Source organism: Parasteatoda tepidariorum, chromosome 3 (assembly GCF_982258835.1).
Source record: "Parasteatoda tepidariorum strain Cologne lab strain chromosome 3, Ptep-v5.0, whole genome shotgun sequence".
Taxonomy (NCBI): Eukaryota; Metazoa; Arthropoda; class Arachnida; order Araneae; family Theridiidae; genus Parasteatoda; species Parasteatoda tepidariorum.
The window spans coordinates 17,559,239-17,574,954 of record NC_141757.1 but is presented as its reverse complement, the minus strand read 5'-3'; the positions used below and the strand labels follow the sequence as shown (position 1 = coordinate 17,574,954).

Here is a 15,716-nt window from a genome sequence, read left to right as displayed (position 1 = left end):
GATCTAATACTAACTTATAATAAAAGAAGAGAAAAAAAATTATTATTTTAATTTTGATTGCATTATTAAATAAAAACAAGTTTGCATTTAATTATTACCCAACCAGTAAAATAATAGTAATATTTTTGCAAGTTTCTAATTAAATATGAAAGGGACGATTTATTTTTATTTTTTTCAATCAAGTATTCGTAAAAAAGTACAAGAAAAATATATGCTTAGGCTACTTAAAATATCTTTTAGGAAGTAATATTTTGTTACAAACAATGTGTTTATATATATATATATATATACACACATTCTTTATAATAAAATGTTACTTTTTATAACGAAGGTAAATTTTTATTGAATCCTGTGAGTAATTGTATTTAACTTCTAAGGAAATAACATTGGACAACATAGTTGTTTTCTTTGTATCTTTTTTTTTTAAATAATAATAATAATAGGGATCTACCACAACATCACCTTTCAGTTAGACCTCCTTGCCAAATAAGCTGCAATACCCCATACATAATGGCTATTTGAAATATTAACTATCTGTCATAAATATGCATTCATAGTTATGAAAGTCAAGTAAGAAAGTGGGGGGGGAGGATTTAACAACCAATTCAGAATCTTTATCTGAACTTGTTGCCATTGTCCCTTACAATGGGGGGATAGCCTCTTCCCACCCCACCTGCTAACTAAACTTTATCAACACTAACCAATGAGATTGCTTTTTAACTCATTGCAACATATAAGAGTTTCATAAGGAGTATATTCTGTGTGTGTATCTATAATACAGCATCTCTTTTCGTTTGGTCTCGTTCTTAAAAACGTAGTTCTTTCTCTTCAGTTTTGGCAGTTTTAGTTTTGCTTTTAATTAAATAACCGAGTGTGTTTAAATGGAAATATCCGATCGGTGGTACTTTAGTGTAGATCAGTTGATATCTACGCCAAGTAGGAAACACGGAGTGTCCATCGAGAAAGAAATGAAGTATCGCCAACATGCTGCATCCTTCATCCAGTCCATGGGAAATCGCTTGCTACTGTATCCTTTTTTTCAATTTCAAATCTTTAAACTGGTGTTAATTATATTGTATTTTGTGCGAAGCGGTGTAACAGTTAACTAGTTCCTAAGTTTGAACGTTTCTTATGTTTTCTCAATACTATTAATATGATTATATTTACATATTAAATATTTCTAGTTTAGAAAAATACTTCGGGAAAACTGCAACTAAATAAATTTTAGAAAATTATACGTATAGTTTAAACGTTTTTAATAAATTAACGATAATAGCTGTCTAAAAATTGTCACGATAAATGTATGATACTAATATTTAAAAATTTATAAATATGGTTAATAAATAAATTTATATTATTTTTAGAACCACCAAAAGCCGTAACATTAAAATTTAGATGTTTGTTTCTTTTTTGTAATTTGAAATGCCTGCGAGACAAAATATGTGTTCTATCGTTTTATGTGTGGATTTTTACTCTTGTTAAATTATATGGCAGTAATATACATCGGTACAGAGCAATAACTTTATTTAAGAGTTTACTTAATATGGTCTTTAATTTGTTTTAAATAAATTTCTATTTCTTTTAAAAATATATCTGTGATATGAAAGAGCTAGTTTTTCATTTAGTTTTAATTTATAATAATAAACGAACGAAAGTGAGTTATTTCTTTAACTTAGTATTAGAGATCAATTGTGCATTAGTACTGCTATTGTTTTCATGCATAGATTCTACATGTTCCATTCTTTTGTGGAGGTTCCGATGTTAGTAAGTGAAAATTTTTTATTTTATGATCTATCTTTCAAGTATATTTTTGTTCTATTTAGTATCAAACCTTAAGTAACCTGTACAAAACTTTAATCTTCAGTTAAAGTTTTTATTTATACTTAAATCAATTTTAATGTTAAAATGCTACATTCCCTTATTAGTTTTGAACTACAGAACTTTGCGTTTTAACTCAGCTTTTTCAGATTTACATTATTTTTTTTTTAGGTATACGACTGGTTTCGATGCATTTCTTTTTTTTAAAAAAAATAAAAGCTTCATTAAAGCGTTAATTTTATATTTTGTAAGATGGGGATCCTAAAATTATATGTTTAATTTTTCTCCATACTTAAGTATTTTTTTAATCCAGCTTTACCTGTGTTCTTTTTTATTAATTTGAGTTTAAGAAAACAAAACAAATTCAGCTATGCAAATGTACATAGACAAGATATACAAAGACAAATGTACAGCTTTACAAAGACAGATGTATAAAATTTACCGTATTAGCATAGTGAGAGTTTTGAATCTCTTAATACAAAATGAAAAATTTGTAAGTGCTTCAATATGATACTGTTGCAAAATGAAACAGAAAAACCTTCACATTTCTAAAACTTTTACCATTGATATACATTGGAGTACAGCAATTTTTGAGTTCTTAACATTTTAAAAGTTAGTGTAAGAAATTACCTTTAACGTTGAACATAATTACTGACTTATAGCTTTAAATTTGAATTATGGCCATTTAATTTTAATTGATGCTATACGAAGGGAAATCCGAATTGTTAAAGGTTTACTATTTAATTCAAATAATGGGTTTTAAACATAATTCATTTTTAAGAAGAGAGGTAAAAACTCATTAAATATGAATCGAAATTGAGTAATTTGAAGATCAGATAATATGAATAACTAAGTATTTTTGTATACATCAGAAACATTAAATTAATTTGGAAATTTATAATTCCAAAGCTTTCTACGAATAACGAAATCACAGACATATTCATACGAAAAGAATATTTCACTTATTTTGACAACGAAATATAAAAGCCTTAAAATTATTCTCTCTGTAAAGCTATAGACTCTTATGCTTTTTAATTTAAATATGATGCAAAAAGCATGTTTTTTTTTATTTCGTGAAGTTTATTTTCATTAATGTGTTTTATGATGAGAGAGAAAATTTCAAATCTTGTGAAAATCTATTTTGTTCATTATAAGTTCAGTTTTTAATCTCATTCTAACCATGTTCTCGCTTTTTTTCCCATTCTTTAATCTCATTCTAACCATGTTCTCGCTTTTTTTTGCAGAGACTGTCAGCGGCTGCCGTATTTCTAGCATCTAAAGCAGAAAGTCAGCAAAGGAGACTGGAACACGTGGTTAAGTTGTCCCATTGTTTAATTAATGGACATACGGCAACGTTAGATGTTCGCTCCACAGTAAGTGCGATTGACTTACATTTTATTAATTGTTGTTTTTACTGTAGAATAATAGTATTAGAGTTAACTTAATCTTCATTAATCAGCAATTCTTTTAAGTTTGCTTCATTATTTGGTTTTTTTTTTAAATCCAGCTGAAACTATATTCTTGTTTATTGATTTATGGTGGTACTTGTTTGTTTAATGTTTGACGAATTTATACTATCTAAATGCGTATGGTTAAGCAACTTTATTATTTTAATTTGAATATATGGTTTTTCATTATAGAACGTGTATCCAAGGTTTTTTTATTTTTCAAACATTTCTCTTTTCGTTTACTCCTTTTTTTTCAGATTGCAGTGAAAATCTAAAAAAGTTAACTTTAATGGGGTTTTAATGGCCTAAATTCTAATTATTCTAAGTTTAAGGTAAAATAACCACTTTCAGATTTATTTATATGAAGAATTTAACGTATTTTTCTTATTACAAGGTTTACTTTTTATAAACTCTAGTAGGTAGTTATTGATGAATTTACTTTTACCCTTAATTTTTTTTTTTAAATAAAAACTTACAAATTCGCCATAATATTTTAGTAATATAGTGAATACAATTGTTTAAATTTATATACATATATGAATTGATGAACAACTTAAACTGAACGGTTACCTTTGTATACTTAATTTAAATGTTATTCATTATCTATTTATTTATTTTTAGAGAACAGTTAGTCTATATTTGGTTACAGTACCAAAATTAAATAACTTTGATGTAACTGTTTTGAAATAATAATAATTTACAATAATATTTTATTTTATTTTGTGAGTTATACATATATATATAAAAATTGAATTTCAATAGTTGTTTTCTAAGTTTCTAATGATTTTTTTTTTCATCCAGGCTTATCGGGAAAAGGAGCATGAATTAATTGCACTTGAACAAGCTTTGCTTTTGACTTTAGGTAATTTAAATATATTTTTTATTTATTTATAATTACTTATATAGCAGATTTAAATGTTTTGGTTAAGAGTAAAGCCGTAATCCAACTTCAGGACTTCTTGCAAGCAACAATTAAATTTCTTGCACGCGTGGGCACTCGTTTTTTTCAGGCACAGTTCTTACACCAACAGGCCGAAAACCTGAATTTACGGAGTGAATTTGCAACGCTATCTTCATAAATACGAATTTGTCTGCTAACTCAACGCAGGCAGATTGTTATTGTAAAAGTTTTGGGGGATTAAATATACGAGTAGGAAAATTTTAATATATATTGTCTTTATCCATGAAAAAATTATTAATGAATTTAAATTAATGTTTTATCAATTTCATACAAAGATTCTAAACAAAGGAATTAACTAAACTGTAATCAAGCAAAATAATTTTTTTTTTTACTTTCTGTTCTTTGTGGCGTTCTATCAGTGACGACGTTCTGTTTTGACTTTTGTTTGACACGAAAACGGATTTAAAAAAAAGGATAATCTTTTGAAAAACAATTAAGGCCCATGTCGAACAAAAAAATTCCCAGTGCTTTATTGAAAGTTTATTTAATTGTATTTCATTCAGTGTTTATTTATAGTTTATAATTTTGAAAAGTTTTGTTAGTCTAAAATTATCAGATAAAATTGAGTTTTTTTTTTTCCTTCCAGGATTTGATTTAAATGTTGATCATCTTCATCCCTATGTGGAACGAATTTGTAAAATGGTTAATGGTAAGTATTTTATTTCATTAATAAAGCTTTAACTTTAGTTTTGATTCTGAAGAGTTCATAATAAATTTAGCTGTTTTAACTTGAATTGTCAAAAATGAAGAATAATTGTTTATTCTGTTTATAAATACAGGCAAAATCAGTTTAACTAGTTTTGTCTTATGATACTAAATTGAATTTTCTTGGAGTTCTTCAAGTTTATAGCTTTCAGAGCTAAAGTTAAGTTTTGTGTTTATTATTTTTAATGTGTATTTACACACTAAACTACAGAAATATGATTCTAATTTGATAAAAGCAAAAAAATTAGAAGAATCTTTGAATTTAAAAAAAAACAACTTATTTTGTATTGTTGTAATCTATGTTTTTAGTGTTATTTGGAGGGTAAAAAATTTCAATAATTTTTATGATTGTTAAACCAAAATTTTATTAAGCATTTTCAAAAACACAATTTTTAGAAATAATTAAATAAGTTAGTTAAATAAATTAGTTAAATACATAAATTATGATTTCTAGTTAATAAATTATGATTAATAGATTATGATTTCTTTTCTAAATTTCAGGGTTTAATTCTAAAAGAAAAATAGATAACAATATATATTTTTGTTTTTAATTTTCTTATAAAATTTATCTCAACTTTATTAAAAAAAAATTTATATTGCATTTCTTGTTTTTTAAACAATTTACAAAAGCAAAATGTGTAACGTTTTTGCAGAAATTATTTATTAAGATAAATTTTTATGAAATTATGAGGTTATTTTATTTTAATTTTTTTTCTCTATTTACAGCTGGAAAAGATCTTACTCGAGTGTCAAACCTCATCGCTACAAACAGGTACGATGTTTTATATTTCCCATGTATTTAAATCATACCTTATTTTTTTTCTGTTTAACCTGATTTATCAAAATTTTGTTTCTGTTGGGTTGGCAACTAACTTCCCATCTCTTTTCTCTCTTATTTTATTAAAAGTTTACAGTGTGGAAAAGCATTTCAATTTCTTCCCATGTCGTTTGGCCTGAATTTTCATCTAAAAGTTTAATCCACTCAATTTTCAACGAAATGTTCAGAACGAGGTGCGTCTGTCAGTTCAAAGTTGACATTTTAAAATTTTCCATACGACTTCTTCAGCTACGGAACTCTCTCCATGCACAGCACATATATTACGAGCTGCTTGTGCTATCTCAGAACCTTGTTTAAGAACGAAAAGGTGTTGAAAATACTAGTTTGTCATAACTTAGACGTTCAATTTCGATATTTTGAATATTAACTCGGAAAAAAGAATATTTCGATAGAACAAATCCTCTTTTGAAGGAACTAAAACATTGCCACATACACATGCAGAAAGCAAAATTTTTTAAAATAAATGATTGGAACTTTGTTGCCAATCACATAATATATAAAAAAAATTATTTTTCGAAACTACTACTATTTACTAATCTCTTATCTTTATTATTTACTAATCTTTTATCTTTTTAATTTAGCTTGCATCTGACCAATATGTGCCTCAAGCACAAACCTAGAGTAGTTGCTTGCTTTTGTTTTCATTTGGCCTGCAAGTGGACTAATTGGGAGGTAAGATTTAAACGAGCTATTATTGACGTTTTTATTTTCTCTAATTTAACTCGAATTAATTATTTGCTGGAATTTTTTCTTTATTGTATGAAAATAATGTATACTTTAATTAAAAAAACTAATGATTGTATGTAGGAGGTATTTTTTTAATGAAAAAAAAAAGAAGTTCTAGTGTAGAAATAACAGTTCAGTTCCAATTTAAATCCCAAAATTCATATTTTTTCAGATTGTATTCTTATTAGCACGATTTCCTGATCAATTGCATAAACTCAAACAATATCTCTTAACATTTGTACTTCAAGTTCAGAACACTTACGAGTAATTAAAAATACTTCATTTGCTTTTTAAATAAATTTGAAAAATGATTTCCAATTAATAAAATTAACAATTTAATCTCAGCTAGTGTAGATTTCTCTCAATTTTCTTTACTGTTAAAAGTAGTTCAGATAAAACTATTCTATTTAATTTTGAATATTTAAGTACTGAAAGATTAAAACTCTTTCTAAATTAAATTCAATAATATATATATATATATTAAATGCCATATTTAAATTTTTTTTAAATTCTTAAAACTTTTTTAAATTAATTTATTTCGCAATAATATTTCTTCCATCTTATATATATATAATGTTTAAAAATATGTATGATATATTAAGTTGTATTTCATTCTCTGTTTTAATTTTACAGATTGAACCTTGTTCAAAAGGCAAAGACTGGTTTCATTATATTGATCCGAGTGTGTCGTATAAAACTTTGGAAGGTACGCATCTTTTCTTTTTCTCTCATTACTTTTAGTTTTTATTCCAATAAATTACAAAGAAGAAATTTGTGTTATGTAACTTTTTAAAAATTACAATTTCTAAATCTTATTATGAGTTTTTATATTTCATTAATTCCTCTATTTGAGAAAATTTATAATGTAAAATATTTCAACTCTCTTCCGTCTTTTTGTTTACATTCGAAACTGTTTTTACATAATAGTTTTCCTTTCTTTTTTTAAGAAGATTAAATTAATGTTTTTATGAAGTAGGTAAACTGGTTTAGTGTTACTGGTTTAGTTTTAATTATTTCATTCATTTTAAGTGAAGAATAAAACCACAGTCTGAAAGAGTGTTACAATTATTTTCTCTTTTTGACAAAGATTAATGAAGAGCAAAAATTTTGGTAAAGACCTAAATAATTTGATGTAGGAAAACAATTGGCATTGTCATCTTTAAATTCATTTATTAATAAAATGCTTAGTGGGAATTTTTTTTTTTTTGAACTTAAGATGCCAATAAATTTTTTCTTCCAAATTTCTTCAAAAATAATTTTTGTAATAAATGCAAATAAGTAAGATAAAATTTTAAAACAGTACACTTTCAACAACAGATATGTTGTGTTAAAAATGGTTATACTTTTTATCTAGCAAACAATAAATTTGTTCAATTTTTTATTAAGCTTTATTTGTCACTACCTTTTGAATACAGTTTATAAGTTTTAATTTAATAGGAGTCTCTGCTCTCAAACTCTCGTAATTGCTTCTCATTCATCATTGTTTTTTTTTCCTTTTAAACATCAATATTTTCCACAAAAACACAAAATATTTTATTAGTTTTCAAACTATACCATTATTGCAGCTTAATGTGAGAACATTTTATGACCATATTAAACATAACAAAATGGACAATTACTTGGATTTCAAAAAATAAACGACTGAACTTGAAAAATAAACACTTTCGCTTGAAGTTTACAGATTGTGTGAGTCAATAATATTGAATAAATGAGAATTAACTGTAATCGTCGACATTATAACAATTCAAATAGGGAACGGTTTTCATTGCTCGTTATTAAGTTTTTTCACTTAGAAAAATTTTGTTATAAAAGTTAAGATTTATATCTGGCAAACACACATATTCTCTCGCTCTTGTTTTTTTTCTTGCTACTTTGATTGGATTGAAATTAACTAGAGTGGAGCTTATAAAATAAAGAAATAAAAATCTCGTAAAAGAAAAAGAAATTTCTACAGTAATTGATGTCACAATTAAAAGAAAAAATCTTAAAAAAATTCTTAAACTAACAAATTGTAATTTCGAAACAAAATTTACGTTAAAATCACACATAAAAATGCTCTTCCAGCTTGTTAAATTTTGACTCCGTTGTTGCATTTCAGCCGACTACAGATCTATCACACATGTTATTTTACCCTACAAGTTAAACATTGAATAATTCTAGAAGTAATTATCGATTGCTAATTTTTTTTTATTTCATTGTAAATTTTTCTACACACTCGCGTAATTTCAAGTTTCTAAATTCTATAGTTTTTGCTCAACAAAACAAAATATAACGTTAAATTGAACGCCCAATAAATCAGTTTTTAATATTTTGCTACTCAGAAAATTGAGGATCCATTTTTTTTTTTTTAATTTTTAAAACTTCTAAAAAAGGAAAATCCAGACTACGTAATAATGAATTTAGAGTCATGTCCAGAAATACGTAAGAGTCAGACATTCTGAAATTTCTAGAAATCAGTATTTATTGAATGTGTTCAGACAAAAGAGTTAACAGGAATATCAAAATGTTTGATATACTATTTGTAATGATTTTCTCAATCGATTAAGATTTATAGACATTTCAATGGTTTTTATTTTTTTACAGGTCTTATTCATGAATTCCTCGATGTCGTCGAAATAAGTCCTCACAAATTAAAGCAGCGATTTGTTCAAAAGGTAAATTTGCTTTTTATTTATAAGGCAATGATGTATTGTTTTACTATTTGTAATTTTTTTTTAGGCTTATGTAAAGGATTTTCTCACAGAGTGATATTTATGCTATCAATAATATTTTATTTATAAAGCTTTGCTATTTTACTAAATTTACATTTTTTTATGCTCAATGTGAAGGATTCTTTTACGGCATATTATAAAAGTAAATAGATTCTTCGTAACTTCAAAGTTTAAAAGAAATTTTTTTTTTAACTAGATTCTAACTGTCAACTCAAAAACTGTAATTCATATAATGGATATCCAATACAATATTATAATAATTTAAATAATAACTTCAATATAATAATTTAATTATAATATAAAATAAATTTTCAAGCTATTACAACTCAAGCTTAATTATTACTCTCTCTCTCTCTCTCTGTCTTTCAAGTTGCTTTTGACATCAACTAAAGCACGAAAATTAAGCACCTATAAAATGAAGGTCTTGAGAAGGGAATAAATATATTTTCTGACAACAATGGATAAATAGTCACTACTTAAAACAAAAAAAGGAATAAAATTCGGGAAAGAGCACTTGCGATTGCAACAACTTTCAAACATAATACACACCACTTTTCGACATAATATTATACAAAACTTAAGTAAACCAACTACATTTTCTCTTTCATTTCAGAAGACATGAGATGTTTAATGTATTTTTTTTCTGATATCCATATAAAAATTCAAAAACTATTTGCATATCAATTTTGTGATATGTTACGCTTCTTTTTTAATTTTTCATTTATCTGTGTAAATTTTTAAATAAATTTTACATATGGATTTTGACAAAAACTGTTAGCTCTATGAAAAGCTCATAGATTCCACATTTGACTTACAATTATTTTAGGATATTTAAACTAAAATTAAATGTCCAGGGATTTACTTTAAAAACACTAAAATTTAGTCTGGTTTTTATTTATTCATTTAATGACACATTTATATGCAATCTAGCTTTTATTAAATTTCATATTCTTTTCTTTGTATTAATTTAAACGATTTGTGCTTTTTCGACTATTTATATGCTTATCTTTTATCTTAGGTTCACCGAATGCCTGAAAGAAAAATTGAGGAATCTTCCAAAATCAAAGTAGAACCCGAAATTTCGATTAAGCCTGAATGTAAACAGAATGGTGCCTCATTATTAGTAAAGGTGAAAGCTGAAACCTCACCAGAAACAAAATCCATTTCGACTGTCCAATCGGAAACAAGTCCTCTCAAATTAAGCCAGAAATTCGTTCAAAAGGTAAATTTGCTTTTTATTTCCAAGTACAATTCTTCGTTGTTTTAGTAGATAGGAAATAATCTTCGAAACTTCTAAGTTTAAAAGGAACCAATTTTTTAACCATATTCAAACCAGCAGCTCAAAAGTTATGATCCATTTAGCGAATATACAACGCAATATTATAATTATTTAAATATTATGTAAAATAATTTTTCAAGCTATAATAAGAAATACACTCCTAAAATTGAAAATTTGGTCATTAGATTCAATCGAATTTACGTTTTATTTACATTGAAGGTATGAGAAAACAGTATAGTTACTTAATTATTTACTATCTCTCTCTGTCTTTTTAAGTTGCTTTCGACATCAACTAAAGCAAGAAAATAAAAGCTTATAAAATGAAGATCTTAAAAGAGAGACACATATATAAGTTTTCTGACAAAAATGGAAAAATAGTCATTATTTAGTGCAAAAAATTATTAAAATTAAAAAACAAATGCAACAACTTTCGATCAAATTTGTACTTCAAAGAAAATTTATATTAAGTGCAGATAGAAAAAAGAAATCCAATTTAAAAGCTTAAAAATAATTAATATTTTTTTATTCAAGAAAGAATTATTCGTTATATATTTAAAAGAAGCTCATTAACTCGAAATTTAACACACCATTATTTCGGGAGATTTAGGCTATAAAATAATGTCCAAGGACTTAATTTTTCCTTTTAAAATACCTGGTATTTCCTTTTTCATTCAATGACCAATTTATAAACAAACTTTTATTAAATTTTTCACTCTGTTCTTTGTATTAATTTGAACCATTTTTGCTTTTTTCTCAACCATTTATATGTGTATCTTTTATTTTAGGTTAACCAAATGCCTGAAATTAAAATTGAGGAACCTCCCAAAATTAAAGTAGAACCTGGTGTTTCGATTAAGACTGAATTAAAAAAGAATGGTGCCTCATTATTAGGAGAGATGAAATCTGAAATGCCATCTCCAACAGAATCCATTTCGACAGATTCTAAAATATCGGTGAAGATCGAAACTAAACATTCTATATCTTTGAAAACATACATCGAAAGAAGAAAGAAAGAAAATGAGCTGAACAAAGTGCCTTTTTCACCATATGTTCGTAATGGCACTGTGATCAAGTCAGAAAATCTAAAAGATCGTCCTATGGAACTGCCGTTACCTCCATGGCATAGAAATTTTAAAAAACACATTGCTGTGAATAGTCCAAAAGTACCAAAGAAAGAAGTTGCAAAGGATATTTTCCACTCTAAAGTCACCACCATAGCTGTTAAAAGGTTAAGTTCTGATGACAGTGAGAAGCCTTTCACGAAACTCCAAAAACTAGATCACTCAGCGATCGTCTAATAGCTATTATATGAGTGCTTGTCAAAGTGCCTTCTATACAGGATTCAAAACAGTATCTGTCATTGTACTCAAATGTAAAAAAAATTTCAATCTGTTTATTGGCCTATAGGGATATTCCCTTATTATGATTTTCTAGTCGATATGAAGTGATATTTTACTATAGAATATTTTATTTTTTATTACTTTACATATGTTTTTTTGTTGTATATTTTATGTTTTGTATGAGTAATGTGCATGTATCATTTTTGTGATTGGTATTAAATTTTTATAAAAATTTTTAGATTTTAATGAATTCTTTAGTAAAATTTTATGATTTAGTACCTTGGAAAAAAAGTAAAAATTATACATCGATTTTTTTTTAATAAAGCTGAATGTAAAAAATATATAAATTTATATCTGTTGACCTATAGGGATATTCCCTTAGTATGATTGTCTAGTCAATATGAATGTAATATTTATCGTCTAAAAGCTTTTCTAAGTGCTTTTGTAATAGTTAGTGATAATTGTAATTCTTAAATCTAGTCAAAGTGCCTTCTACACAGAATTCAACAACATCTGTTCATTGGTATTTAAAACAGAATCTATCATTGTACGTAAATGTAAAAACATTTTAAATGTTTCTATTGACCTATAGGGATATTCCCTTGGTTTGATTGTCTAGTCGATGAATTTGATATTTTATTTTTCATTACTTTATATAGGTTTTTTTTGTACACGTTTTGTATGAGATATGTGCATGCGCTAATTTTGTGATTGGTATTAAATTTTCGTTATTGTTTTAGATTTTAATGAATTCTCTAGTAGAATTGTATGATTTACTACAACAGAAAAAAAGTAATAAATCGATTTTTTTTTAATAAAACTGAATGTAAAAAAATATTTTTTTCTTTTTAAATCAGTTAGGTTTTTCCAATGTACCTTGGGACTTATTAAGTCTTTATAAAACTAAAAGATGGTAAAAATTTCAATTTAAACACCTTAACACTTTTCTAAAACCAGATTTCAAATCAATACAAGATTAAATTAAAATTGTTGAAAAAAGCAATCTGCAATATTTTTCTGGTGGAAACTAATTTATGGTGTCTATACTGATGAATCAATTTGTATCACTCATTTTTATCAATAAATTTAATTATAATTTGGAAACACTTGTTTCAGTTGATGAAAAGAATGTGCCTTTGTATGATTTTCTAGATGAAGTGAATTCTGTATTAAAATATTTTTTTATAGTGCACATTATCATTCCTTATCAATACTATCCAATTATTGTACTTATAGCCATTCCACTAGTATTGATATTCCTTAATTTTGAAAAGAATAATGAATATAAAATCAAAAATTGTATTTCAACTGATGGAATGCGATTTCCTAAGGGAAATTCATTCTTTGCACAAAAGCATCCCAGTTTATAGAAATGATTTAAAATACCTAACATTGAACAATAAAATGAGTGTTATTGAGGAATGATTTATCTTAATCTTATTAAACTCTATAAATAAGTATAATGTTGTTGTCTATTGTTTATCTTATAAAAACTGTTTATATTTTTAATAAATTGTTTCATTTAATTTTTACTTGGGACTCGTGTATTTCTATTGACATTATAACATAATTTTCAACATGTGGCTATTGTCTAATTCACTTAAAAATTGAAACACATATTTAAGTAGGAATTTTCTTTTAAAAATCTTGAATTCAACACTAAAAGCATATGAAAGCATTTCATTATCATATCTAATAATCTGTTTTTTTTTTATTTTTTTTATATTTCATTTTGACCTACATATTTTTATAAACGAGACTTATTTTTATTCTGAGTGTCCGTCGAAAATCTTGTCAAATTTTAATTTTGAAATTAATATTTGCTTTTTATTTTTTTAATTATTTATTTCACACTATTTATAAATATTAGTTTTAAACTACTTCGTAAACGCTAAAGAAAACTCAATTTTATTTTATTTTGTGTTTAATTTCAAGAGTGTCTCAAATTGTTATATAATTTTCCTTGAAAAATTTAAGGACAAATAAATGAAGTAAATAAAGCATACTGAAAGTATAGGTTGAAATTCTGAGAAATTGACTCCATTGTATGCACTTAAAATTTTTCTACACTTAACCAGGGTTAGAAGTGTAACATTTTGTTAAGACATAGATTTACTTAGACATTTTTTTTCAATATTCAGAAAACAGCAATTCATTGTCATGCATATTTATGCTTTTCGATGATACACGATTCTTTATAAACTATCACCACTACTTGTTCTAGGTACAAAAAAAAAAAAAAAAAAAAAAAAAAACGGTATATATAGGTTATAACCAGAAATAAAATGTTTTTATATTTTTAGTCATATTTGATAAATTTTAATTCATATATTTAAAATTAAAAGTATTTCATTTGAAAAATTTTTTTTCTTTATAAATTTTTGAAAAAATTTCATTGTAAAATTCCAAATATATACCTATAACAAGTGCTGATATTACTAATCGAAATTTTTCAAGATATAAGAGCAGAGCCGGATTTAAGCTTGGCGGGGCCCTAAGCTACTGAAAATGATGGGGCCCTTTTAAGTTCAATTCTATTTTTATACACCTAAAGTAAACTGTCGTATTTTTTATTGCTGAATATTAACATTATATTATTAAAAATTTTATAATATTGCTTGATTGTTAAATATATTGGTTGTGATGGGACTATAATGTAGAGCCTTTCTATTATTGAACGAGGAAAAAAGCAGAAACTTATTTTAAGAACATCATAAGCACATTTTAAGCACCGAGTAAAGATTTGGCATGTTAGAAGAACCATTATATGTTTAACAGAGTTTTTTTTTTCTTGAAAATCTGAATATATGTTATTTGGAATTTTAAATGAATTTTTTTTTTTTTGCAAATTTTTTTTAAATTTTTTTAAATTTTTTTTTTAACGTTACATTTCGCTTTGCTGCTCTATGACTTAGAAACATGAAATTATGAAGGTGTGTCAAAAATAAGCAAGGAGTTAGAAAGAACATAAGAAAATACAATTTGATTATTAGTTTTATTGTTTTTTTTATAACCGCCGTTGAACAACCGACTTAATTTTGAGTTTACGACTACAAATGTTTAACTCCGTATAATATTGAATAATAATCTTAAAATTTTGAACTCAATCCAGAAGACAAAAGAACAAATCAATACCCAGAGGTATTGATTTGTTGTGAGAACTTAGAGGACTTTGTGACCACGGCAGATTTAACATGCACCAGTCACCATTTTATACATGGGTATTCTTCGGTCGACGGGATTCGAAATCCCATTCGTCACGAACACGAGTTCAACGCCCTACCAACCAGGCAATCCCGCCCAAATTATTACTTTATTTAATAATATTCATTGAACAGCCAACCCAATTTCGAGTTTACGACTACTAATGTTCAACTTATTGAACTTCTAATTTTAAACACAATTCAGAACACAAGGGAACTCCAGGATCAAGTATTGGAAGAAATTTTTGTCTTGGAGGGGGACGTTTTGATGGAACTGACCTGCATTTAAGTTAGATGATGAGGAAAACCACAAAAGCTTTCCACTGTCAGTCTGACAACAAGGGGACGCTAACCTATGATCCGTCTACCACTGAGGATATTTTACTTCGGCACAGTGGCTGGTGTAAGCCGGGTGTAGAATTCGTATCGACCAGTCAACACTGGGATTCGAATTCGGTACCCTGGAGTCTATCTTTACTGGATAATAGCTCTGCAGGAGGTACCAATTTTATTGATTTGCCAAATTTTAGTCATCTTCAAAATGTAAATAGAAATTCAATCGTAATTTTGGTAGAATAAAAATATGGAAATAAACCGTTTTTCCTCTTAATCTGCAATGATTAATCAGAAGCAAATATGAGGGTTAGTGTGCAAAATGAACAGGGGGTGTAGCTTTCTAGTTTTTTA

The 15,716-nt window shown here is 26.2% G+C and overlaps 1 protein-coding gene across 1 annotated transcript; it reads left to right on the top strand.

Moving 5' to 3' along the window:
* The first annotated feature begins 670 nt into the window (after positions 1-670).
* Positions 671-12,506, top strand: LOC139426769 (cyclin-T2). The gene is made up of 11 exons (XM_087158468.1): positions 671-1,027; positions 1,683-1,764; positions 3,063-3,191; positions 4,068-4,128; positions 4,814-4,876; positions 5,659-5,704; positions 6,352-6,442; positions 7,130-7,202; positions 9,080-9,150; positions 10,226-10,429; positions 11,272-12,506. The coding sequence occupies exons 1-11, from the start codon at positions 882-884 to the stop codon at positions 11,782-11,784; spliced, it is 1,479 nt and encodes a 492-aa protein (XP_087014594.1). The 5' UTR covers positions 671-881; the 3' UTR covers positions 11,785-12,506.
* Positions 12,507-15,716: the final 3,210 nt, after the last annotated feature.